Source organism: Gopherus evgoodei, chromosome 3 (assembly GCF_007399415.2).
Source record: "Gopherus evgoodei ecotype Sinaloan lineage chromosome 3, rGopEvg1_v1.p, whole genome shotgun sequence".
In the NCBI taxonomy this organism is placed as follows: Eukaryota; Metazoa; Chordata; order Testudines; family Testudinidae; genus Gopherus; species Gopherus evgoodei.
In genome coordinates, this window is record NC_044324.1 from 79157184 (window position 1) to 79183015 (window position 25832).

The window sequence follows — 25832 nt, forward strand, 5'->3', positions numbered from 1 at the left end:
CTTAAATGAACTTATAATGAAAAACATTGTCTTACAAGTCATTAGAATGAACTCTGAGACTTTGGGATCTATAAAACACAGCATATTACTTTTACATTTGAATTGAAGATAGCACATGTGTTTACATGAGCAAACTTATCAATGTTATGCAACTGGATCATGTTGCTGACAGGTAGCTAAGAAGCTACAAAATTATCCTAATTTACAAGGATATCACTATAGTCTTACTATAAAAAATTAATTATTTCATAATAACTAGATAGTTAGATTCTGATGTGTATATACAAACACACACACTAGGGTGCATTACACAGACACCCCCACCCACACCCATTTATCTTAAAAGTTTACTGTAATGCTCTCACCTGCATGAGTGCAGGGTGTTCAGGCCATTCTTGCAGTAACCTGTTTACTTCTTTAGTAAAGTTATCTAGTACAGGCTGGCATTGTCGAACTTGGTGAATATTAGGGTGCTGGTAAAAGTCATATGGGCCATCTTGTTGTATGATGAGATCTGAAGTCACTTCCTCAAAAAGTGTATTGTGGAGAAGTGTGCCAACTAAAAGTTGGCTGCCAAGAAGATAATCATTCATTTCAGCACCTAAGAAACCGAAAAGGAAGGACTCATACATTCTGTGATCACTTTTTCATTCACCAGAAACCTACATGTTTCTTTGTATGCCTAGAGCATTATCCAAAACCTTAAGACATTGCATATTTTTCAAGTATGAGAATATTTAAAGTATGAAGCAATGAAGTGTGAATGCAGAAGGAAAAGGCTTAAAAATTCAGGTCAGTTTTACCAGATCTCTCAACAGCACTAAGTTAGCCTGATCTACAGCATAAAATGGTTTGTGGTTGAATGGACAGAGTGGCAGGTAAGTAAGCAGTTCTACTTTGAGAAGTGATTAAGATCATATCCTGGAGAGCCATTATTATTGTTATAATTATTGCTATATCAAACATGTTCAATTTACAAGTAAAGACCATGTTATCCCCCCCTCCCCTTTATTTCTAGCCTCGCAAACTTGGTTTAGGAAAGGAAAAATCAAGCTAGGTTTTTTCCTTCCTTCCTCTGGTAATTAAAGGCTTTCCAATCCCAATTAAACCCACAGGGAAATCTGTGAAACCCCATTGTCTTTAACAGGGCTGCACAGATGCAAGAGACTGGAATGTCAACAGTTCAGCTGATGAATCACAGAAGGAATAGGATCCAGCTCACTCTTTCTGGTTGGCTCCACGTTGCTGAAATGTGGAATGAAAAAAGGTTGTACAAGTCTGACAAAGAATTCAGAAGATATGATTCTGAATACACACAGGGAACAGGTCTATTAGAAGGTGCCATTTTTAAGTGATCACTTTTCAGGGCAGAGCCATAGTTAGTATCTTAGACAATGCCAGAAACACATTGGTCTACAACAAAGTATATTTAATCTGAACAACTGCAGGTAAAGCTTAAGCATTAACAACAACCTTAAGAATTAAAATGGTATGCCTTACCTATCAAGGGATAGAAGTGTGCCACTAGCGAAGCACCAGTCTGATAGCTGGAAAGAAATGCACTGAAATAATGTTTAGCTTGATGTGGGGGCAGGCTCTGTTGATACCACAGGGACCGTGCAAATTTTAGGCACAACTGCTGATGAATCATCATCACTGTTTGCATTGAATTCTGGGATAAGAGAGTTATTTCAGTGGCTACTAAATCCTCTGAGTCATCTTCATTTTCCACTTTTTCCTCTAGACTTGCCTGAGCTGTGATATCTTCAAAGTCCTGTAAGTCATATTAAAATAATAGTTAAATTTACTATTTGTATTGTACTAGTGACCAAAGGCCCCCTGTGCTCGGCACAGGTAGCAATGTTTACTGTCCAATCTGAAAAAAGAGACAGGTGACCATAACAATAGGCTTGTCTTCACAGGGGCAGCAGGTCTAGTCAAGACCCGCTAAATTGATGGAAGAGCGCTCTCCGGTTGACCCCAGTACTCCTGCTCCCCAAGAAGAGTAAGGGAAGTCGACTGGAGAGCGTCTCCCGTTGACACAGCACAGTGAAGACACCGGGGGAAGTCGACCTAAACTATGTCAACGCCAGTGTGAAGACAAGTCCAATGAGAGAGAGAAGGGGAAGAGAGAAACAGTGAGAACATAGTTACACAGGTTAGCTACATGCATAATCTGGTGGCTTCAAACAACCTCTTTTAAGAGGGGAAATAGGACGCAGAAGTATTCTCTTTGGCAGACTTTTCAGGTTCAGCAGGTTTTACCAGATCACCATCAAGTTCTAGCATCTTACTATTGCATAATAAGTGTGCTTACTACATTTAGGAACTGCCTATAAAGTTTATTCATCTGAACAACATTGGCTAAGTCTACACTATGTCAGCATAATTTATGTCGCTCAGAATTAAGTGTTATGTGAATAAACCAGACCCCAGAGCAACATAAGTTACATTGACATAAGCTTCTCCAGCCAACAGAGCTTCGCTGTTCATGGAGGTGGTTTTATTATGTTGACAGGAGAGCTCTTCACCAGCACAGAGCATCTTCACCAGACGCACTGCAGCAGCGCAGCTGAATCAGCCACTGCAGCGCTGAATGTGTAGACATGGCCTTTAAATTCAAAGACGACTGTCCACAAACTAAAAAGAACAAAATATTTTAACAGGACACACACAGTGCACCATTATCTCAAAATCCTTCCCACTTTCTCCTCCTGGAGAAGAGAGAAACTGATTCATTTCTCCCTATGAAAGAAGTTTTTTAAAACTGTACAAAGCATCTTTCTATAAACTATTATCTTCTACCTTCTCATAGAGAGGGAATCTCCTCCTAAATTCTCTCTCTTCCTCCTCTTCCTCACTGCGCCCCGTTCCATGGCTCTTACTCCTGTATCTGTACAGACGGCTTTCTTGCTCCTCCTGCTCCTGGGTGCAGCGCTCCTGTTCATCCCATTCATTTATAATTGCCTGAGAAACCAGAAAACTGTGAGAATTCTTCAGAAATTATAATACACATGCACAAACCCCACTTGCCTCAGCACTGAGGCAATGCCTTTGTTTTTCACAGTATGCAATATTATTACGTGTGTCCAGGGCTGGCTCCAGGAACCAGCAAAGGAAGCAGGTGCCTGGGGCGGCCAATAGAAAGAGGCGGCACGACCCAGTCTGCAGCGGCAATTCGTCAGCTGCAACTCAATCGCTCCGCTTCAGTCTTCAGCGGCAATTCAGCGGTGGGTCCTTCACTCACTCTCTTCCTCTTCGGCAGCACTTCGGCAGCAGCTCAATTGGGTTTTTCTTTTTTTTTTTTTTGCTTCACTACTTGGGGTGGCAAAAAAGCTGGAGCCAGCCCTGCATGTCCAAACTATGCTGAGTGAACACTGCAGTAACATTTCACTTGTAAATTCCTGGAACACCACACCTATGATAACTGTATGAAAAAGATCATGCAAACATGGGCCAAATCCTATAGTTAGCACCCTACCAAATTCACAGCATGAAAAACATGTCACGGGCCATAAAAAAAAAAAATCAAACTTCCCCATAAAATCTAGCTATTGGAGGGGAAGGGCAGGGCTGGGGGCGCCCCAGCCGGGGGTTCCTACCCTGCCCCAGACTCAGCTGCTAGTCATGGCTGGGCTGGGCAGGGATAGGACTTACTTTTCGCCTGCTCCGCCACTCTTGGTGGGGAGATCAGAGCCACCTCCCGAAGCAGTGCAGAAGTGAGTGTGTACCACCCTCACTTCTGCTCTGAAGCAGCCCCAGCTTCCTGCAGCTGGAGGTGGTATCTGGAGGTGGGTCTGATCTCCCCAGGAGAGCAGCTGGCAGGAGAAAAGCAAGTTGTGTTCCTCCCCATCCCGGCCGGGAGTCGGGCTTGTGCTTTCGCTCCACGGCTCCTATCGGGGCTCAAGGACCCAGGCTCTGTGCTTAAACTCCAGCAACTCCTGCCAGGGCGCCCAACCTGCAACTTCTGCCAGGGCTTGGGGTGTCCATTTTTCCAGGCGGTCCTCAAATTGGCCAGGGCCCATGTGTTAATCCTCCGCTGGTCAGGACTAGCAGCTAGGAGCCTCCAGCTAGAGCGCTCCCAGCAGCACGGGGGAGATCGGACCCACCTCCATGAGCCTCCTCTGGCTGCAGGAAGCTCTGCGGCTCTGAAGGCAGCACAGCAGTGAGGGTGGCAATCCCACGACCCTCCTACAACAGTTTTGCAAGCCCCCCACTCCAATCTCGTTTGGGGTCAGGACTCCCACAATTACAACACAGTGAAATTTCAAATGCCAACATCTGAAAATGTGAAATTGACTTATTTTCAAATCCTGTGGCTATGAAATTGACCAGAATGGACCATGAATTTGGTAGCACCCTACCTATAGTACTGAATCCCTTTTCAGAGGAAGCCCCCCCACACACACACACTGAAATGAAAGGTAGTTTTTCATGGAGTAAGTATGGTAGGATTGGTTTTATGTCTGAATATATCTGAACCATAGTGAATTAAACATAATTACTATTTTTAATTCTCTGAAAAAATTGCTACTGTTGCTTTTGACAGTATGGAATGTTGTGTTACTCTGGTTCAGCAGGAGAGACTCATATCTAGGCATCACTGTTGAAAGCAAAGCTACACTGTACCTCTGGCATTTGGCTTTTAGAAATATTTATTCCATTTTCTCAGGAGACTTTACCTGACACAGATGCCTGAAAAGCTGCAGAGATTTCTGGTCCAGCTCTCCCTTTGACAATACATGGCATCGAAGATACAATAAGGCATTCACTAGCAGCTGTTCCTGAGTCGGGCATGAACTCTGAACCCTTTCATCAAACTCTCCTTCAGAGCATTTCAGAGATAACTTTTTAAGGCCATAGAGGATGTTCGTAGATTGCACTGAGCATAAAGTATCCGCATGTGCAAGGTAAGTGGGGAAGGTGGGGCCAACAGAAGGAAATGCCAACAAAGAAGTAACAAGGGTGTCAAGTTTGGCTGGACAGACAATACTATTGAGTGCTGTATAAACTTCAGAGGCCACTAGTCTCATGCCATGCTGCAGCTGTAAAATGGCAGCTTGCAGTGGGGTGACAGCATCAGGGTACAAAGCATATTCTTCTGCCAAATGTTTTCTAAATTGATGGTGAGATTGCTGCCAGGATGCTTCTTCGTTTAGCAGGTTCTGTACTGCCTGGAGTGACTTCGGCCTATTTCCACGAAGGAACTGTAGAAGGCGGGCTAAGAGATCCTGGACTGTGGAAATTTGTGCAATGCTGGTGACATATTGGTGAACCTCCTGGTATAAGCAGTCATATGGGGGGACTTGGGGTCTGAAGGCCTGTTTTCTGGAAAGATTGCCTATTTGTTCCTTCAGCTGTTGCATTCTTTGGGGTAGAAATCTATTAGGAAATAAAAATATTGACCATTTTAGAAGCATAGTATAAACATAATGTGGCAAATTGCCGGTACTGTTATGCTGGGTCTTGCGCTTTGTCTTCTTTTGGGAAGGTTCAGGGTGCCATTGCTTGACTCTGAATCGGTATTTTAAATTACCCCACTATTGTCCTTGAGGAGGGGAGTGGAGAGGGAGTGACCTGGGCCTGGCCTCTTCTCCAGGTCCCAACCCAGGGGCCCTGAGGTTTGTGGTGAACCACTTGAACTAGCAGTTCCGTCCCCTGGGCTACTTCCCTCTCCTGCCCTTCAGCTTGTGGGGGGCTTCCTGCCCTCCCTCTGCACAAGCCAGGTGCCCCTTACCTAGGGTCTTGGACTTCTTAGCCCACCACAGCACTCCTCCAAACTTTCCTCTGCTTCTCTTCAAACCGTTCTCTGCTCCAACTCCCACACTGTCTGACTGAAGCAGGGGTTTTTAATCACATGACTGACTGCTGGTGCTCTAATTGGCTTCAGGTGCTCTAGTTAATCTATTGCAAACCTTCTTCTCCTTGCAAGGAATAAGGCTCCTGCTAACACTCTCCTGCTGCCCTCTGGCCATGCTGTATCACAATAAGTATCCCATTAGAGTGTACAATAAGACTACAGTATATGTATCACCTATGCAATGCAGTATTTCCTAAGAGACAGCACTACTGAAAATGCCTTATGAAGCTCAGCTATTAAGAACTGGCTCTAATTCTCTGTAACTTCTAATAACGAATTGTCAAAGCAATTTGTGTTTCCTGAAATGAGATCAGGAACTTTCGTTAACAGAGGAAAATTGTGAACAATGACTGCATGCTGGAGTTTGATCCAATCTCTTGCGTACAGAAGGCTTCAAAACAGTACAAAAGAAGAGTTGCCTCTTGTCCATTAAAATTTCTTCCCCAGTTCCTCAGCTTAAGAGAAACAAATTCTAGGAGTATCAGAGTGCTTCACACCAGTATAAAGGTTCCTCACACTGGCATAGCTTATTCCTCTTCCCATATAGAGATATATGGCATCTTTATATTGGTATAACTACATCCACACTCGGGGGTTGTACTACTTAAATTATACCAGTGTAGTTAAATCAATACCCTAAGGGCTTGCCTAGACATAAGTTGTATGTCTACACTGCAGCTGGGAAGTGTAATTCCTAGTGTGGGTAGACAGACTTGTGCTAGCTTGCAGTGTGGATGTTGCAATATGGGTGGAAGCTTGGGCCAGCCATCGGAGCTTGGCCCCCGGGGGGGTGGATGGGCTCAGACACTTATTTTTAGCATGCTAGTTTGAACTGAGCTAGTGCAAGTCTGCTGGGAATCCTAACTCCCAGACACAGTGACCCACCATGAGTGATCATCAGCGTAAGTCAGGCATTTGTGCTCCGCTAAATAGTTTCTCTATGTGCCTTAACTATCCTGATATGCAAGTCTTTGTCCCAGAATCAACTATACCAGAGATCTCCAAACTGTGGGGCACGCCTCCCTAGGGGGGCACGGAGGAACGTTCGGGGGGTGGGAAGGAGCAATGGGCCTGGGCCAGCACCCAAGGGGGGCGGGGAGGGAGCACCATCCAGCCCCATCCTACCTGCAGCTCTGGTCCAGCCCCCCCCCAGCCATGGCCCCAGCCCCCGCCCCACACCGGATAGGGGCCAGCTGTCAGTCCCCACCACGGTCCAGCTGTGGCTCTGATCTTGCCCCTAGTCCCGCTCCCTGGCCGTGGCTTTGTTCCCAGCCTTGCTCCCGGCCCCAGAACCACCCCCAGCTACGGCCCCCGCCTCAAGCCCCTTACCCCTGTCCACATCCCATCCCTGGGAGCAACAGCCCCACTCCTGGCCCCAGCTCGGGGGAGGGGAAGGGGGAAGAGGAGGCACAGATGGGGTGAGAGGGGACGCGACCCTCGAAAGTTTGGGACCACTCAACTATACAAACAAAAAATTATTTCTAAAAAAGCAATGCAAACAACATTACAATGCAACGGGAGAAATCCAAACCATATAAGCAGGTGAGACTCCCAAAGAATATCGCTGGCCTCTCCCAATCATCAACAAAATAGTTAAGTTCTTCTCCCATTACCTGATATGAGGATGAGTGAAACTGATAATTGCTTCATCTTCAAGATCTTTTCCTGTATGTAACTGCGCTGACAGATTCAGGGTCTTCCATTTACACTGCAGGTGGTGTAACTAGTAAAGAACAAATTAAACAATTTTATGGTTTTCTTTTAGGTAGCACACAAAGGACACCTTCCAGGAGATTTAAGAAAACATGACTGAATTATCTAATAATGATGCTATAATATGGAGCTCATGCTTTTGCAGCATTCATCTGTGTATAATTAAAATTAATTTCAGCCACAAATGCTATGTATTCCAAAGTAGGAGTGAGCTTAAAAAAAAGGGATAGAAACGCCACACTTACCTCCTCCTTGGCATACTTGAGTTTGTATTCTCTTTTCACTGCAGGATCAAACCTAGTCTGTGGAAGCCAAACCTGGATCTGCACCAAACCCATATTCACCCAGAGGCTACCTCGCCGAGCTGTCTCTGATAGGTCCTGAATTCCTTCTCCTTCCCCAAAGAACTGTTGCAAGCAGGTCAGCAAGAGACAGAGGACTTCTTTTGGCAGTATCTCCTGACCAGCAACATCCTTAAGTACTTTGAGAATATACTGAAAAGCCACAGGGTCCTTGGAGGAGAGTTTATCACAGCACTGTGAATATTCCTCTTGTAGGTCTACTGGAACCAGATCCATCAGAGCCAAGAGCTGTCGACATAACATTACATCCTGCATTCTGGAATCTGTACACCTGAAGGAGTAAGAATAAAAAGATATTGGCATCTTGATGAGTACAAGGTTCTGTAATATTGCTGGTTTAGGTAAAAGATGTGTAGAGGAAGGACCTCAATAGTACCTAAATTCTGCCATGGAAGAAACAGACATGTTGGTCCACAAAACTGAGTTGATTTCTTGAAGCTGTTGTGCCCTCTCCATCCACTCTCCCAGTATCACATGGGATGACGACAGAACAGGAAGGCCACTCGCATCCCACTGGTTTCTCTTGCTGTTGCTAGTTAGAATTTCCAAGAGGCACTTTGAGAAAACTGCTCGGTTCAAAATACCTGGGCCCTAAATTAAAAGATTAAGAGATATGTAGTGTTAATAGCATTTCCTCACTTATTTTAAGTTACTCAAAGCTAAGCTTTATGAAAGGCTTTTAACCAAAACTACAAGATAATTGCTCACTTCAGCAAAACTATTAGAAAAAAATAAAATGGTGGAGCATCTCCAGATTTTCACACACACACACAGCAGATGTTCACGTACACCTCTACCAGCTAACAAATGTTGGGAGTGGAACAAGACAAGTCTATACTAGAGTTTTAAAACATAGAATACCAGGGTTGGAAGGGACCTCAAGAGGTCATCTAGTCCAACTCCCTGCTCAAAGCAGGACCAATCCCAGGCAGATTTTTACCCTAGATGCCTAAATGGCCCCCTCAAGGATTGAACTCACAACCTGGGATTAGCAGGCCAATGCTCAAACCACTAAGCTATCCCTCTCCCACCACAGCTACCCTTTTGAACAGATGGCCTGGCCACACTGACCCATGGCCCCCCTTGTGAAGACCTCGGAGGGTGCCAGAGCTGGCGCTGCATGCCAGGGGCAAGCTCCTTGGCAAGGCACAGATGAGAGTCCTGCACATCGTGCTACCAGCTGAATTCTGGGTAACAGGGCTTTAACACAGCTCCTTTTTGCCTGGGAATTACCCTGGTTTATTGTCTAGGTGCTCAAAGTCCAATGGTGCATCTCAGTTTGGGGATATAGGGCCTTTCCCCCAGCTGATAACACTTTAACATAGCCTGTTCTCTATTTTATAGCTCTTGCAGAGTTTTTGCTTGAAGCCCGTGACCAGGGTGAAAATCTCTTGATGAAAGGGGCAACTATTCACACACAACTATGTACATGAAGAACTATATATACTAACTACAATAACTACACAATATAGTACCAAAAAAAACCTATATACATGGTGCACACAAACCTAGCATGGAATAGATGTGAGCAAACACTCAAAAAAGAATACAACCTGTTGCTGAGTAGATCTATACAGCTCATTATGGAGCTGTTAGCTTGCAAAGAATATGAAAAATTAGATGACTCAAAGGTCATCCAATTCCAACACGCAGACCAAAGCCCAATCATCTCACAGTCCTAGTAAGGAGTGAGACCACGGGCCCCTAGTTGGGAAAAACTTTTACTTTATGTATCAAGAGGACTAAGATGAAATTTGAAAGCCTCCCCAGTTTCCTTAACTAAAGCTGCTCAATCACTATTCTTTTCATAATGCTGCAGGAAAAGGAAAAACCACATTATTTCACTAATCTTAGAGGACTTCAAGTACAGAACTGAAAAACAAGATGTTTATTTCTAAAATTTCTTAGCAAAACTATTTTAAAAATAGACACTTTATCGTAATCTAGCTATCCAATTATATCACAAAACACAAACCTTCATAAAACGGTACACAGGAGATTTAGGCATTTTCTTTTCCTCTGCACCAGGTAGCGGCTTCCAGGTTAACCAGTACTCTGGATCGGTGGTTACAGTACTGTGCCAGAAGAACTCTAATATGCTACTGACCAGTTCTGACCACAGAAGAGACATTTCTTCATGGGATACCTAAAAGTGGAGAGAACAAAAACTCAAGTCTCCTAAAATAATTTACTGGCAGCGCAAGAAAATTATTATGCTTGAAATGAGAAAAAACACTGAATAGAATGTGTGTGAGAAATACTTTTCTGATGGAGACATTATCACCTTTAGTCTTCTTTAGCATCACAGAGTATGGTTTAGATCGCCCTTGAAAAAAACTATACTCCTACACAATAGCTTCCCACCAGGTGTCTGTGCCCAGCAGCAGCTTCCATTCTCCCCTTCCCTGCATGGACGGACACACACATACACACACACACACACACACATTGTTGTGAGGTACAACTTCACAGGCCAAGTTTTTCAAATATAACCTCTGTTCTGTGACTGTGCAACTTTGCACAATGGTGCGCAGAGTTCCACAAGCCCAGAGAACAGATAAAGCCCTCTGACAATCTGGCCAAAAGTACTTGTTAAGAACTTGTTGGTGTATTGAAGCCCATGGGAGCTACATGCTCATGTCACTGTTAAATTCTAACCCGGCCAGAAGTGCTATAATCTATTTACCTACTATGTAGGCAATATGGCACACACAAAACTAGGCCACACAATGTTATTCCAGACTGCAGGATTTGGCAAAAAATGTTTTATATTATATATATACACATTAGTCATAGAAATGAAGACAAGAGTTTTAGACTGATCTATCTACAAAGCAAAACCATTACATATGGTCTTAATTTAAGTGGGCTACAATAAGTCAACTGGTTGACTGGTTTCCTTGAACGGTGTATCGTACCAATTAATGGGAACAGTATCATACAGATGTACAGATTTTAATGCTAGACCTGAGATTGCTTTATAGGTCTGCCATTATATTGCTTTTGTGCTCACAACTTTTATTTGGCCTACCATTTCTCCCAAGTAATAAAATGTGTTGGAACTATTACTGTTGTAAACCTGTGAACTAGACACAGAAAGCATACTAGCATGTTACAGATATTAACACTCATTCATGAAATTTTGAATACAAACTTCTGCAAGCCTAAATTAAACTAAAACTTGTTCTTACCTTATTGTGATGTAACAAGTGCCACAGTCCATACAGATGTTGAGAGGCAGCTGGCGTCAGTTTAAGGCAAAAAGCTACATACTGACTTAGCTCCGAACACATGTGCACCTGTTGATTGCTGTTCTCCCTGTAGCTGAAGAAAAAACTATCAGCAAAAAACTATGCTACATAGTATGCAACTTGAATGCACAACTGAATGAGAAAAAGTAACGTTTTGACTGTAGCAAAGAGGTGTGAAACAGGATATTCCTGGGATCAAAATCAATTATGTGACACTTTTTCAATGAGATCATAAACAAGTCATTTAGAGGCAATTTCACTCATCTAATTTTACTGTTCTTTTATAAAAACATGATCTTCACTGAAATCCTGACACTGTATTGAGTGCACCAGATTTTTTTAAAGCTCCATTAGGGAAGCTACACTATAAGCTCATTTTCTCGGCAATGCAATAATGCAGAGTTGCTTTCTTCCAAAAACTGGTAATTAGTCATAAAACACACCTACATTTAGCCACTTGAAACAATTAAAATATTGCTGTATACTCGTTCATAAGCTGAATTTTTTTTAGTAAAAAAGGGTAGCACCAGAGAAGAGAGTCAGCTTATGAACAGGCATAGAGAGGGAGAGGTGGGACAGCCCCTCCCCCCAACAGAGGGAGCAAGGAGAGGCAGCACAGCCAGCAGAGCCAGAAGGGAAGAGGCGGGGCCAGAGTCTCTCCGCATCTGGCCACCTGCTCTCCCCCAGCCTCTGAAGCAGCTGCAGCTCTGGGGCTGGTAGGCTGCAGCTGTGCCACTCGGCCTCGCCCCCAGAGCAGGCTGTGGTCGCCCAGCCCAGCCTGCTGGAACACGCTGTGGCTGCGCTGTCTGGTCTGCCGGAGCAGCTCCAGTCAGGCCAGTGACATCCATTCCTGGCCCTCCCCAGATAAGGTGGGAAGGGATGGGATGGGGAGAGTGTGGGGGTCCTGGGCTAGGGGTGAGGTCATGTGGAGGGTGGTCAGAGGGGTTACTTTCCTGACTCCCAGTTTCTCCCCCCCAAAAAATTTCCCCATCAGTTGCTGTCCCGGCCCATCAGGGTAAGCAGCTGGCACGCCGGGACACTTTGTTTACTTAGGATTACATCTGTGCCTGTGGACGCTTGAGATAAACAAACCATCTCACTCGACCAGCGGCTTATCCTGATGGCCCGGGAGCCAAAGTTTGCTGACCCCTGAATTATAGGCTCAGTTATGAACAGGTTATAAAATTTTCCATTTTTACTTATCCATCTTGTGGGGGGTCAGCTTATAAACGAACTGGCTTATGATCAAGTATATATGGTAATTTAATTCAAACGGCCAACTGTGTGTGTACATTTTACTTCTTTTTTTCCCTACATTCTGTTTGCACAAATTGCACTTGTAGATACGTCCCTTTTGATGCTGCTCATTGTGGTGTGCAGATCTCTTGCTTCTCAAGCTCTTATTCAACTTTTTGCAGGAGCTCAAGAATACGACCATGAAGGCTTGACAGAGGATTGAGAATTAAAGGACTAATAAACAGGTTTAGAAAAAAAATTACTCCCTAGTAAGACTCTGTATAAAACCATGGGCTTCCTTCTGGTGCTATCACAATCCATTCTACCGTTATAAAGCTATTTCTTTTTATAGTCTAAATATATTATAGCAGGTAGCTTGAATAGCAGAGTTATGCTATGCCTGCATTGCAACTGAGGGGGTGATTCCCTTGCTCGCAAACACATACTTTCGCCAGCTCTCATCAAGCTAGTGCAAAAATAAATAGCAGTGTAGCTGTAGTGGAGGCACAGCTGAACCGTGCCTAGTACTAACCTGCCTGAAACCAGTGGGTATGTACTTGGCACTGCTCAGCCATGCCTCTACTGCTGCTACCACAGCTATGCTGCTATTTATATTGGTGCTAGCTCAATGACAGTGAGCATGAATATGTGCACCGGAGCAGAGAATCACCCCCCAACCCTGCCCCAGCTGATAATGTAGCCGTAGCTTTAGTATAATCACTTCAATAAAAATCCCATATCTGCCCAAGAGCTGATGGGACGAAAGCTAGAAAATACTCAAGTTTAAACAATTTCTTAGACATTTCACTTTGTTTTATGTCCCAAGCAGGGCCGATGCTACCATTAAGGCAAACTAGGCAGTTACCTAGGGCTTCAAGATTTGGGGGCACCAAAAAGCGGTGCCCCCAATTTTATTTATTTATTTAAACAGTGGTTCCTCCCTGAGCACGCGGTTGCTGCTCCACTTTTCCCGCCTCCCAGCCTTGCTGCACCAATCAGCTGTTTGGTGCCACAAGCCTGGGAGGGGAGGAGAATTAGAGCGGGCACGGAGTGCTTGGGGAGGATGCGGAGCAGAGGTGAGCTGGAATGGGGAGGAGCTGCACATCTCCCCAAGGGGGCACAGGGGAGGAGCTGCCATGGGGGGGGCGGCTCAAGGCAGGGGGGGAGCTGCCACCGGGCAGGTAGGGAGGGGCGCAAGGTGGAAGTTTCGCCTAGGGTGCGAAACTTCCTTGCACCGGCTCTGGTCCCCAAGAAATGTGGTTTTGCATATAGATAAGAATGATGTATGTTCACTTGTAAGCAAAGATAAGTAGCACACTGATCCTCATAACCTTGTGCAACAGATTCTAAATTTAATTTAAAAAAAAAAACTTGCACTTCCCTCACCTTCTTAGACAAGCCTTAGTTACACAATCTGCTGTCAGTTTGTACTGCCAGAGAACTGCCAAATACTCCATTGCAGGCCACAGCTGAATCCTGCTACAGAGCTGGATTAATGAAGCAGAGTCCAACTGACTGGAGACAGTGTCTTCAGTATGAATGTCTTCTCGATGCCCAAGCTTAACTCCTCCCGCTTTCAGGTGTGAACACTGTAAATTCACAAACGTCCTTAATTCACCTGTAAAATGGGGAATAAAAAACACATGAATGCAGATAAACACATATTTATCAATTAACACTCCAAGCAGCAAATCTGAAAGGAACTGCTCATTTACACAGATACAAACAAGAAAGAAAAATTTCTGGATGAAATAAACATAAGATAGATGTTCTGAAACTGTGCTTCCGACTGTACTTGACTGTCACATATAAGGCAAATTATTTACCTGGATTAACATCTTCTAAACGATTAGCTCTGAGAACCAGACCTCTGGCTCGCAGCAGTGCTTTCTTTCCCATCCAGTGGCAGCAGTTTTCAGACAACAGATTTCGTCCTGCCATCTGGTTTCTCCAAAGGCAGATCTCATCTCCAGGATGTGAGTGCTTTGCAGAGTTCTTTCAACTGAGCAACAGACTCCACCACCAGTTTATCCTGCAAATGTAAAATAAATAAATAAATAAATAAAAACCCAAGAAAAGATATTTAAACAATCAATAGTTTTGTTTCAAAGTTTATAATGACATAATGAACATGATCAATGGCCCACTAACATTGTGCTCATGCTTTCTAAATCAGAGTACTTACACATGCAAATAGTGTGCAACTTTATGCACAACTTAACACCAATTCTTAATGCTTCATCTCCCTTATGTTTTCAATCCAACATTACAAAGATAGGTATGTTGAGGTAACTGGCCAATGGATTAGTATTTAAGATTCTGTTTGTGTAAATTGGAAAAGACAATACGTTATTAAAATGTTGTGAAAATTAACACGTTCATCTCGTCCTGATCATCAGGCATGTACTTGTGTTAACAATTGGTATGACAGTGTGTCTACAAGACATGCCTGTGAAACCATCTATCTGCATTGACATAAACTAGTTTATACTGTTAAGTCTTTCTACACCCTGCTTTGAAAACGTACTGTGGTGCTTTTCATATTAGCTCATTCCAACAATGCATAGCTGCTTATGGAAGTTTGGAAGGATGGACTCTCCTTCCTCAAGCAATTGAATACTAGTCAATCGAATGCAGAATATGCCATCATAATCTAACAACTGAAGAGGTATCATCACTTGTTCAGGGGTTAGTGCTGCCAACCTCTCTCTAAAGAAGCGAGGTGGGGAAAACACTGCAGAAAGGCTGATGGCAATTTTAAGTGGCAGCTCTCTAAATCAGAGTTTCTTAAATTGGGTTGTTCAGAAAGTGTCAAAGAAAGCTCAGTCAGGGGAAAGGAGGGCAGGGCGAGAAAGGCTCTCACCAGCAGCGAGAAGCAGAGCACCACAGCTGGGAGCTGGTGGAGTAGAGCGGGCTGGGGCTGGGCTGCTCCACTTCCTGCTGCTGCTGGTGAGTAGTGGGGGGGAGGAGGATCCCTTCCCTCCAAGCTCTCTCCCCAAGTGACACGGCCGGGGAGAGGGAAGTGAAGCAGGCTACTCCCAACCCCCCACTAATCCCCCAGGCCACTCAGGGCCTGTAGGGGCCCCCAAAAGTGGCCCCCACAGCTCCTGCCTCCTAGACCCAGGAGGGTAGGGGTTGGGAGGGAAGCCAGGGGGCTGCGTAGGGCACCCAAATGGTTAGGGATTGCCCTGCGCAGGGTCAGCTCCTGCAGCTCCAGTATCCTGGGGCTGGCTGGACTCAGCTTTCTGCTCCAAGTACTATAATCTGGTGCATGGATCCCAGTGCTGCTCAGGATTGGCCCAGTGCCTCTTCATCATTCTGACAAGGGGCCAGACAGCCCAAATTTGGGCAGTGGTGCTGCAACCCTATACGCCAAGTTGCAATGTCACTTTCACAAATTTGGCCCAGCTCCCCATCACAAGGGCTGGGCCAACTTGAGCAGTGCTGTGATCCTGGAAGTCACAACACCTGCAGTGGGGAGCCAAGCACAGCCAGCCCCAGGTGATAGGCGCAGCAGAAGCCACCAATCTGGTATGCAGAGACTATTTAATACTTATTTACTTCTTATTACATTACTGTGTATATTATGTATTGTGATTAAGAAACATTTGGTAAACCACATTTTTTTGTACTAAAGATAGTTACAGGGTCGCAACAGACCATCCAAGTTTACAAGGCCTGAACCAAAAAAGATTGAGAGCCACTGCAGGAATCCTGATCATTGAGTACTATCAGTGTGAAATAGTTTGGGTATATGACCCATTCAAGGGAAGTGAGGGTGAGGCAGAAGTTAGATTGAATGAAGGCAGCCAAGTAGGAACCAGGGGTAAATTTTAAAATTTTTTAAAAGTACTCAACTTTCAAATCCCACTTTCAAACAAGACCCAAATTTTACAAGTATTTAGGCATTATGTTGTAATGTGTAACTTATTTGAAAGCCTAAGTCCTCATTTTCAGAAGGAATTTAGATGCCTAATTCAGTTACATGCGGCACAGAGAAGCACAGCAGTGCCTAACTACCTTTAAAAATCTGGGCCCAAGGGCCAGATTGTAAACCTAAAGATATAGATAGATGACTACCGGGATTGAAATCAATGGGAGTTAGACACACTAGGTACTTCTGGAAATTCCACCAAGCACCTACTTGAATCTTTAGGTGCCTTCATGCCTAAATACCTTCTTGCCTTTCGAAAGCTAAGACCTACTGACTTTCAGTCAAGTTAGGCTCCTAAGTGCCTATATCGCTTCTGAAAAAGGGGATTTAGGTTTACTTTTAAGTTAATTCTATCAGCAGTTTATCCTTTTATAGAAGGGCTGGAGGTAAAACTGTCAACTAGGGCCGAACACTAAAATCTACCAACAATGGTTTGGTTTGAAAAGGCATGGTGCAGTTCACACTGGGGGTATACCTCCCTTGTTCTGTCTAGTCTGAAATTCACAAATATCCAGGACTACTTACAGCAGAAATATCTCCATACTCATGCAACACCCTAAGCTGTTGTTGAAGAACTGCTTCTCTGGAAAACCCATCAAATATGTTCTTACTAATTTAGACAGCTGATACATTTCAGAAAGAAATTCATATTAAAAAAAGTTAAAATTAGCATTAGTCATTCTTATGAATCCAGGGAAATCAGCGTGCCTGTTTATTGGCGTGGGAAATGAGTTTAATAGTACAAGACCCCTAAAGAGATTTACTGCGAGCCTTAAGGAATGTTTGTGATGTACTTCGACATCCTTGAAAGCAAGGTGCTATAGTTGTCCAAAACATTCTGTTACAAATGGAATAATGTACCTTGAAAGGAAGAGGTCTCCCAAGAGACTTCTGCAGCTTCTTTACACCAATAGAAATACCAGCAGGACTGGCCAAACAGCTCTGAATCTGCTGTGAAACAGACTGAATTTCCTTGGAACCCTTCAAGCAGAAAGGAAATAAGTTTTCAAAAAGTTCAAGAGGGTAAAGGCAAAAGAACATGCAACAAGAACTTCCATTTTTTGGTGGAGTATAGGAGAAAAAAGTGTGCTGGAGAAATTACATATAGGCACATCTTCACTGAGGATGGGCCAATGCTAAGAAACGTCAGAAGTTCTAAAATCACTCATTCAGCTAATACACTTGTGCTTGCAGTGGAGAGTGGAACAGAACAAACATCAATACCTGTTCTTACAGAGTAGATGAATCTTATCAGTTTTGGCTGGTGTATTTTAAAAGAACGCTAAAGTAACTGTTTAATATGGCCACATATGTAGCAAAGGGGCCCTGGGGGCGGGAAGAAGGGGGCACCCTTCCAATTAGTTGCATTATGCGTGCACTAAACAACTTACTTGTGCTGCTCATGTCCAGTCAGCATCTGAGGAATTCTGTTGATTAAATGCTTCACAACCCAGTGCCAGTGAAGCGATAGGAGTGCCAAGCCTGGAGAATCCACTGTCAGAGTGTCAGATGCTGCCCAAAACCGGTCACGCCACAGCAAGCAGTAGAAGATCTATAGGCAAATCAGGAAGGTTATAGCCTTCCCATCTCCAAAGCCTGGCATATTATAGTACATCTTGCATTGTAGTTGGGGCACTGATGTTCCTAACTCTGCTGCTCTCATAATTAGACAGTATTATGTTTTAAATCAAGAGATTTGTCCTCCACTGGTTTACCTACGTGTTCTAAAAATATTAGCAACTGTAGACTCTATTGTTAACTGATCCTCATCAGTGTATGAAACAGAGCACAAAGCAAGATGGACCTCCTTCAAGGATTTTACAATCTAAATTAGACATGGACAATACAATTCAGACAACACACCAAATGAAGAAGGTATAGCTTTAAAGCAACAAAGTTATTGCTGGAGATTACCTTTAAAAGGCTTTGTTGCACGAGGCTTTAAAACAGAATCTAGATGGAGGGGAAAACTATTTGGTACATTATAGGAGAAGGAATTCCAAGTATACAAAGTGGCATGGAAAAAGGAGAGGGCAAGAGAGAGTGAAAGACACAAAGGCTATGTTAAAAGGCTATGTTAAAGGGGAGTTTGGGGGTGTTAAGTAAGTAGAAATGAGAGCAGAGATGTAAGAAGAAATAGACTTGTTCAGGTATGAGAGGATGAGAAAACTGAACTTGATATAGAAAGTGAGAAGAAGCCAGTGAAGGGATTTGATGAGTGGCATGATCTATGTGGTGGGAAATTTTAACAAAAGCATTTTGAATTGTTTGAGGTGAAGGGAAGAGTTGATATAAAAAGAAGGAATGAAAGTATGTTGAAAATCTACATGTTATCTTAGAACAGTGGTGTTTAACCTGTGGTCTGCAGATCCCTAGGAGTCCGCAGACTATGCTTACGAATTCCAAAGGTGTCGGCACATCCATTTGAAAATTTTTAGGGATCCGCAAATGAAAAAAGGTTGAAAACCACTGTTTTAGAATAAAGAGTGGTGGATAATGGACACAACAGTTTACTATAAATTTGCAGATCAGCGTAACCCTTATACCTGACACCATACAAATGATCACATTCAACATTCTAACCACAACCCTGCCGTTTATTTCAGAGTCCATGGGACTAAAAACGGAGAAGCTCCTCCAGAATTCTGGATCCTAAATAACTGTAGTAAGAGCAATTTAAAAACTTGACTCACCTCATGCACACTGTCATCTGTTAAGGTCACTTGAGAAGATTTCACCCAGTGTAACATAAAGGCATCCCAAAGTTCAAAGAAAGCGGCAAGATTGGCCACAATAGCATGTGGAAGAGAGTCATAACTCCCTGGATCTTGATTTAAAGATTAGAACCAAAAAAAAAAAAAGGGGTAAAAGTTATAATATTCCATCTACACAAAGTAATACAGAAGAGTTAATCTCTGGCCACCATATCTCTCGATTACTGCCGTTGCTGCTTGAAAACTTCAGTTTTTACTTGTGTAGCTACATATTTCCTCAGTATCTGCAGCATTCCCTATTACTTCTAAGTAGGTAGGATGGGGAATAGTGCAAATATGGAGGCAACACAGGTCAGTCAACTAAAGGCAATTGTGAAGTGAAAATCATGTTGTGACCGACTTTCTTCTGAGGTGGAATTCAAACTGTAAACTGATAAAATTGCAGACTGAAACTAAGTTTTTCCTGATATAAAAAAAATCTACTAGCCACAGATCCCCTCTCTTTCCCTTTATTACATGCAGTTTAATTTCTTCTCTGCTCGGGAGTTAAATATGGCCAGTGAGATCATGTGCCACTAGCAGTGAAACAGTTTGTGTGTATGTTACACTGGGAAAGTTCAGAAAGAGGAATTCTTCATATTTAATCAATGATACCATGACAAGAAATAAATTGTCAATTGGGGAAGTGACAGCATCACAGATCAAAAAGGTGAGACCTAGCAGATTAGCTACACAGACCCTCCTCTCTTTTCATTTGTCATTCTACTTCTCATCTGGCCATCAAGTCATCTTATTGCAGTTTCTCAGTGATCCAGAAGGACAATGATCTTCAGACCACAGAACAAATGTAAGCTTTGATATTTAGTCAGTTTTTGCCCATGCATTCTCTGGAAAAGCACAAACAAAACTAAACCTGCTCAATGCAGTTGGCTCAGCAAAAATACAGAATACATGATTAAAAATCCAGCTGGCAGAGTAAATGCCAATCTTTACTAACCCAAGTTTACAAAATGATGCTGTATTTAATAAAATAATTTTAATATTAACTTAATAGCAACAATACTAGTGTCAAAAAGTTGCTATATGAGACACTGATTGGTGTTTGTCATCAAGTCTTTCCCACTTAAACTACAAATGCACATTGCTCCTGTTGCAAACCAAAAGGAAGTGGAAAGTCTGAAGAAGCTTTACTCCTCTCCAATTTCCACTAAACACCCTTTTTATAGCAGTTACCAATGAGGGCATGCAATGTCACTCTCTCTACACATATACATATTTGTTTAGGAGAGGGAAATTATCCACACATATTCTACTCTACTAGAGGGGCGAACCTACTCTACTAGAGTAATATTTTATCTTGCTATAGCTCTAGTCTGCATGTGTTACATAAATGTATACAACCTTCACACATACAATGGGCAGTATAAAATCATGCTTGGGGTAACTGACCTTTTGAAACAGAATCTTTTCTTATTCATTAAACATATTATGCAGTAAAAGAAACAATGAGATCATCAGTCCTACCTTTATGGAACTCTAGAGACATTCTTAAGGCACTAGTTCTCAACTTTTTGCTAGTAATCAAGTTCTTCTCAGTATAGCTCCTTTTTTCCCGATCAAGAAATAATATTGCCCTGAATTAAAAACAACATAAAGGTGTTAGGAGAAGTCGGACATGACCAGCTGAAAAGCCTCTATACCATATTAGGGAGGGTAGAGCATATTAGGAGATTTGATAGCTCAGTACTAACTATCTGAAGCGAGAATCAAAGGTCTGAACAGTGACATGTCAGATTGCAGTCCAGATTTAAGCTAAGGATGATAAATTGAAATTTCAATTTTTAGACTATCCTGGAACACAAAAAAAATTTTTTTTCTGTCTATTCACAAAGGAAAAGGTACTCCGCAATTATGCTGTAGAATCCATGCAACTATAGGTGATTATGTGGGAAGTTAGCATTTGCCAGGTGGCAAGAACCATCATTTTACTCTGAACTCAGTTTTACTTTATAACTTGCCCATTCACCCCTTTTTATTTAAATGAAGAGCAATAGGGCAAAGGGAGCCTAGTTCCTTCCTTCCCTACCAAAAGGTGTTTTGAGTCTGAAGTCAGTAGCATTACAGAACCACTTCTATGCTTTCTGCTCTTCTCCTGGTTCTATTTTTTGGGGGGGAGTGTTCCGGAACAACTGCTGCTAAACTACCACGTGCTCTTCCCCTATGCCATCAGCAGAGGGGCAGTCTCCAAGCCTGTCTGTAACCCAAGAGCAAAAGCAGGAACTGAAGATTTAGATTTTCAAATGTTATAGCCAAAAAACCCAAGCCTAGCATTTTAGACCTTATCTGTCAAAATTTAAGCAAATGCTCAGGAGCAACATTGGCAATAATCACAACAGCATTGGCTAGAATCACAATGTTAACTTCACAAGCCACCAGGCTTCCACTTTGTATTTTTCTTAACCCACCGGTTTGCTACAGACATCAGAAGGACAAAAAGCTGATCTGTGTGTTCCACTTCTGTGTCAAAGTTCATTGAATTTCTAATGATATTCAAAAACTGCATATTCCATCTTGGATCCAGTGGCATCACTTGTTCATCTGGTAAGGCAAGCAGTTACAGAGAAAGACAGTGTTTTACCAAATAAAAATAGTATTGCTTTTCTTTCTCCACCCCTCCAAGAAATAATTAGGGATTTCCATAAATGTAATGAGAGAAACCACTAGCAGAACTGGGGTATTACCAACTGCAATGGACAATTTCAGCATGCAAATAAGACTCCTGAGGTCAGCTATTTATTAATTTGGGGATGGGATAATGCTCCAGTGCAGCCATGTGAGAGGAAGAGAGGTACAGCGGGAAAGCCTCTTCCCACAGAGCACCCACGTGGAAGGCAGCAGTAATTTGACTGTAGGCCATGGAAACACAGTGATAAGCGTGAGATGGTCACCGGTTAGGGCACCAGGCGGGCACTTCAGATACAGTTCAGTTCCCTAATTCACCACAAACTTCTTGTGTGACCTTGGGCAAGTCACTTAATGTCTGTGCCCCAGTCCCCATCTACACACTAGGGATAACAGCAATTTCCAAAACTCCAGAAAGTTTCTGCCATCCCAACAGGCAAGCCTTACTAAGGCATAATACTCCTAAGGAGGTGCACTTCCCGGCCTCGTCCTGCACAGCTCTAGATTAAAGTCATTTCCTTATCATTCCTTTGAAATCTATCCATTCCTTTGTCCATGAATTCCTGTAAATGCCAAATGTTAACCTGAGGCACAAGGTGTGTGAGGGAATATCTTTTATTGGACCAACTTCTGTTGGTGAGAGAGACAAGCTTTCGAGCCACACAGAGCTCTTCTTCAGGTGTGGGAAAGGTACTCGGAGCGTCACAGCTAAACACAAGGTGAGCAGACTGTTTAGCATAGGTAAGTAGCACATATTCTAGAGGACCATTCAAGGTGGAGTGGCCTGTTACCCTAACATACTAATCATGTTTTTCAACATTACCTACTTCCAACCAAGAGAATGGTACAAGAGTAGCACTCTCCATGGTGCCACACGTGTACTGTATAACCACTTTCAAAATATTTCAGAAGGAACCACACTCCAATTTAAGGCTAATTCCAGTGAACTTCACAATATTTTGCATATCACCAATCCACCCAACTTGCAAGTTCCACTTTCAGAATCATAATGCATAACTATTTTTGTTAAGCAGTTAAGCTGTGACACATTCAGAACACAATCTTCCTGCAGTCTTCACTTCTTTAAAGAAAAACAGGAAGCACAAATGACTGGGGGGATGGGTGGGAAAAAGAGGAGGAGGAAGCAAAGGTACCTGTCATGTTTGGCTGTAGCAACTTGATCACATTACTGATTGCAGCAGAGTGAGGACTGGAGTAGAAACTATTCAGCGATGCAGCACCAGCTTCTAGTTGAGTGCGCACTGAATCTGTAGGTGAGAATACTAGTTAGGAGTGTTTAGCTTTGAAGGTACAAAGCATAGTCAGTCAACAAAAACACTCAAGATGTGCTAGCCAAAATCTCCTCTGCTCAGTGAAGGGTTGCCCTCTTTCTACACTAACTGCAGATAGCAGATCAGTCTTTCAGAAGGCCCGTAACAGCGTGCACTGCAGCAATCTGATCTCAATAAGCTTCAGACTGCCTAGTCTTGATTGTCAACAGATAAAGCAGTGTACGACACAACAATTGAGTATCAGAGGGTAGCCGTGTTAGTCTGGATCTGTAAAAGCAGCAAAGAATCCTGTGGCACCTTATAGACTAACAGACGTTTTAGAGCATGAGCTTTCGTGGGTGAATACCCACTTCCTCAGATGCATGTTGTTGTCCTCAGACAACAAATTGACACATGGGAATTTCCATTTACTTCTACAATTTTTAGGGTCTGGTTTTCAAAAGTCACTGCAAGTTATGTATCTAACTCCCATGGATTTATTTATTATCTATCACTGATGTTTTCTACAGAATCTAACTTTCAGTCAAATAATTTTCTAGACATTTGCAATATTCTCTGGTTACAATTTCAGATTATAAAAATTTTACTAAGATCTTAAAAAAGGTGAACGGTACAGAGTTTAAGCACAGAAGTTTCTGGTTATCAGGGAATAACATACAGATTATCAAGGGTGCAAAGTTTGGTTAAGATCGGGTGGCATAAGGAATACATAATCTGTAACATCCCGATTGGGGGTAAAAGGTTGATGGCCTAAACTACAGACATTGAGATATGAGGGTATGAAGTTCATAAAGTGGCTATGTTCGAGTGTGGAGTATAATAAGTGGATATGAGGAGGAGGATGGATTGACCCTCTAACACACACATGGTTGTCTGGAGAAAAATAATAGCATTGAGAGTGTGAATCCTATCCATTGCAATGTGATATTAATAAATACTGGGACTTTCAAAGAATCTTAAGGGAGTTAGATACCCAAATCCTATTAAGCATGTAATTCCCTTCAACTGGGATTTTTGAAGGACCCTAAGTCTTTATTTATGATGATCATTTAAATGCCAGCATTGTGAACTATTACACTGGTGATAGTCTTTCCAAGCACGCACAGTTATGCGGCTTTCCCCTGTGGTTGTATGTTCCATTCATGTGAAAGGATATCCCAAACAAATAAAGCTGCAAGGTTTAAATATCCACATACTCTAGAATAATTTGTTTAAATCTAGGAGGGGTTGGCCACATACTAGCATTTTCAGTCTCAGGTGGCTTCTGCAGGCAAGTGACACAGCTTGCTTGTTGCTAGAAACACTCTAAATTATCTGTTTCAATTAAGCAAATGTAACAAATTAATTTACAAAAAGTATTTCCAAGCCTAGGTAATTACACTGGTCTATCAAATATTTATTACTTTTTGGTCTGCAGTGCATGCCTCCTTCCCATCTAACACTCACTATTCTGAGTGGTTATACATCACACAATCTCAGGAAAACCCCAGTTTCGCAGAGTTTTTCCAGCTGTCCTGCTAATTTATTTAAAACTAGGCAATCTGTAAACATAATTGCATCATTGTAGAGTTTTTAATGCTGCTGTGAAGGAAAAACAATAGAGAGAATTAAATCAGTCTGTGATAAGTATAATAATTAAGAATAATACCTACCAAGCACTTGTGGTAGATTCTTGGTTAAATGATTAAGCCATCTAACTCTCAACAACCAATCCTGATTGGATGCCTTTTCTATGAACAATTCAACAGAAGTAGATAGGACTTCAATTTCATCTGTCCAATAGGCATCCATCTGAACAGTACTGAATCGGAGAGTCTCTGAATTAGTGGATTGCATAACTTTCTGCAAATCTTGCAGCGTAAGTGGTAGTGTTCTGAAATGAATGAAAATAATTAAGGATAAAATACGTGAAGACTAGAAAAAACCCTTTGTAGTTCCAAAATAAGTCAATTCTCAAAGTCAAATTACTGATAATTAATACATAAAGTATCACCAAATAAGCTGCACAATTTATGTGAACAGTCATTTTTGCCCCAAGTGGGGTAACTATTCGAAAATATCCCTATTTTCCAAATTCATGTAGCTTTTGTTTTTAGAAGAAGCTTATTTGGCTTTTTAAAATCCGCTTCCCTCATTTCTAACCGAGTTTAAGATGTCTACTACCAGCAACTCAGTATTAAAGGTTACTTTATACCACACACACGACAAAGCATGGAGCTTTGCAGGACAAATGACGACTGAGTCCCTGCACCAAAAAGAGTCCGCAGCGTAAGAATACAGGTAAGGATGGGGGGTGGGGATGAGGGCAGGAGGAGAAGGAAGAGAGGACACAAGAGAAAAACAACGTTCCTTTCTGATTTTCAGATTAATATTTAATTTCAGTATGAACTTCTATGCCCTGCTCTGCCACTGACTTGTCACATGACATTGTGCCTCAGTGCACCTAAAGATTTGCACAGGAAGGCACTGTCCCTTCCTCCGGGAGTTTACAAAACAAATGAACAATAACTGAGGTTTTGCTTCAACGTTGTGAAAGTTTGAAAAATTGGGCATGAAATTGACTAGAGGAGCTCTTTCATCTGCTCACCCACATGCAGGACTCAGATCTGGCAACTCCATTTGGATAAGGAACTCAAATTTGAAGCTACTGGACCAAAATCTCACAAGGAAATGTTCTCAAATATCAACAATCCTCGTTCTGCCAGTTCAAAAGGAGCATAAGAACCTTTGTGGTTATTCGGTTTCTGGATGAAACCACAGAGTACAGAGCAGTGCTAGTACATTCTAA

General features: G+C 42.6%; 1 protein-coding gene across 1 annotated transcript in view; it reads right to left on the minus strand.

Moving 5' to 3' along the window:
* The window catches only part of MDN1 (midasin AAA ATPase 1), a 173557-nt gene that overhangs the window by 41183 nt on the left and 106542 nt on the right, over nt 1-25832 (minus strand). Inside the window, 20 exon segments of the mRNA XM_030558327.1 lie at nt 366-601; nt 1501-1774; nt 2806-2967; nt 4683-5382; nt 7474-7583; nt 7819-8206; nt 8312-8526; nt 9911-10081; nt 11127-11253; nt 13809-14040; nt 14249-14317; nt 14320-14400; nt 14403-14454; nt 17218-17328; nt 17741-17908; nt 19050-19183; nt 20595-20704; nt 21536-21668; nt 22907-23020; nt 24697-24917. Coding sequence (XP_030414187.1) covers nt 366-601; nt 1501-1774; nt 2806-2967; nt 4683-5382; nt 7474-7583; nt 7819-8206; nt 8312-8526; nt 9911-10081; nt 11127-11253; nt 13809-14040; nt 14249-14317; nt 14320-14400; nt 14403-14454; nt 17218-17328; nt 17741-17908; nt 19050-19183; nt 20595-20704; nt 21536-21668; nt 22907-23020; nt 24697-24917 — 3808 coding nt within the window.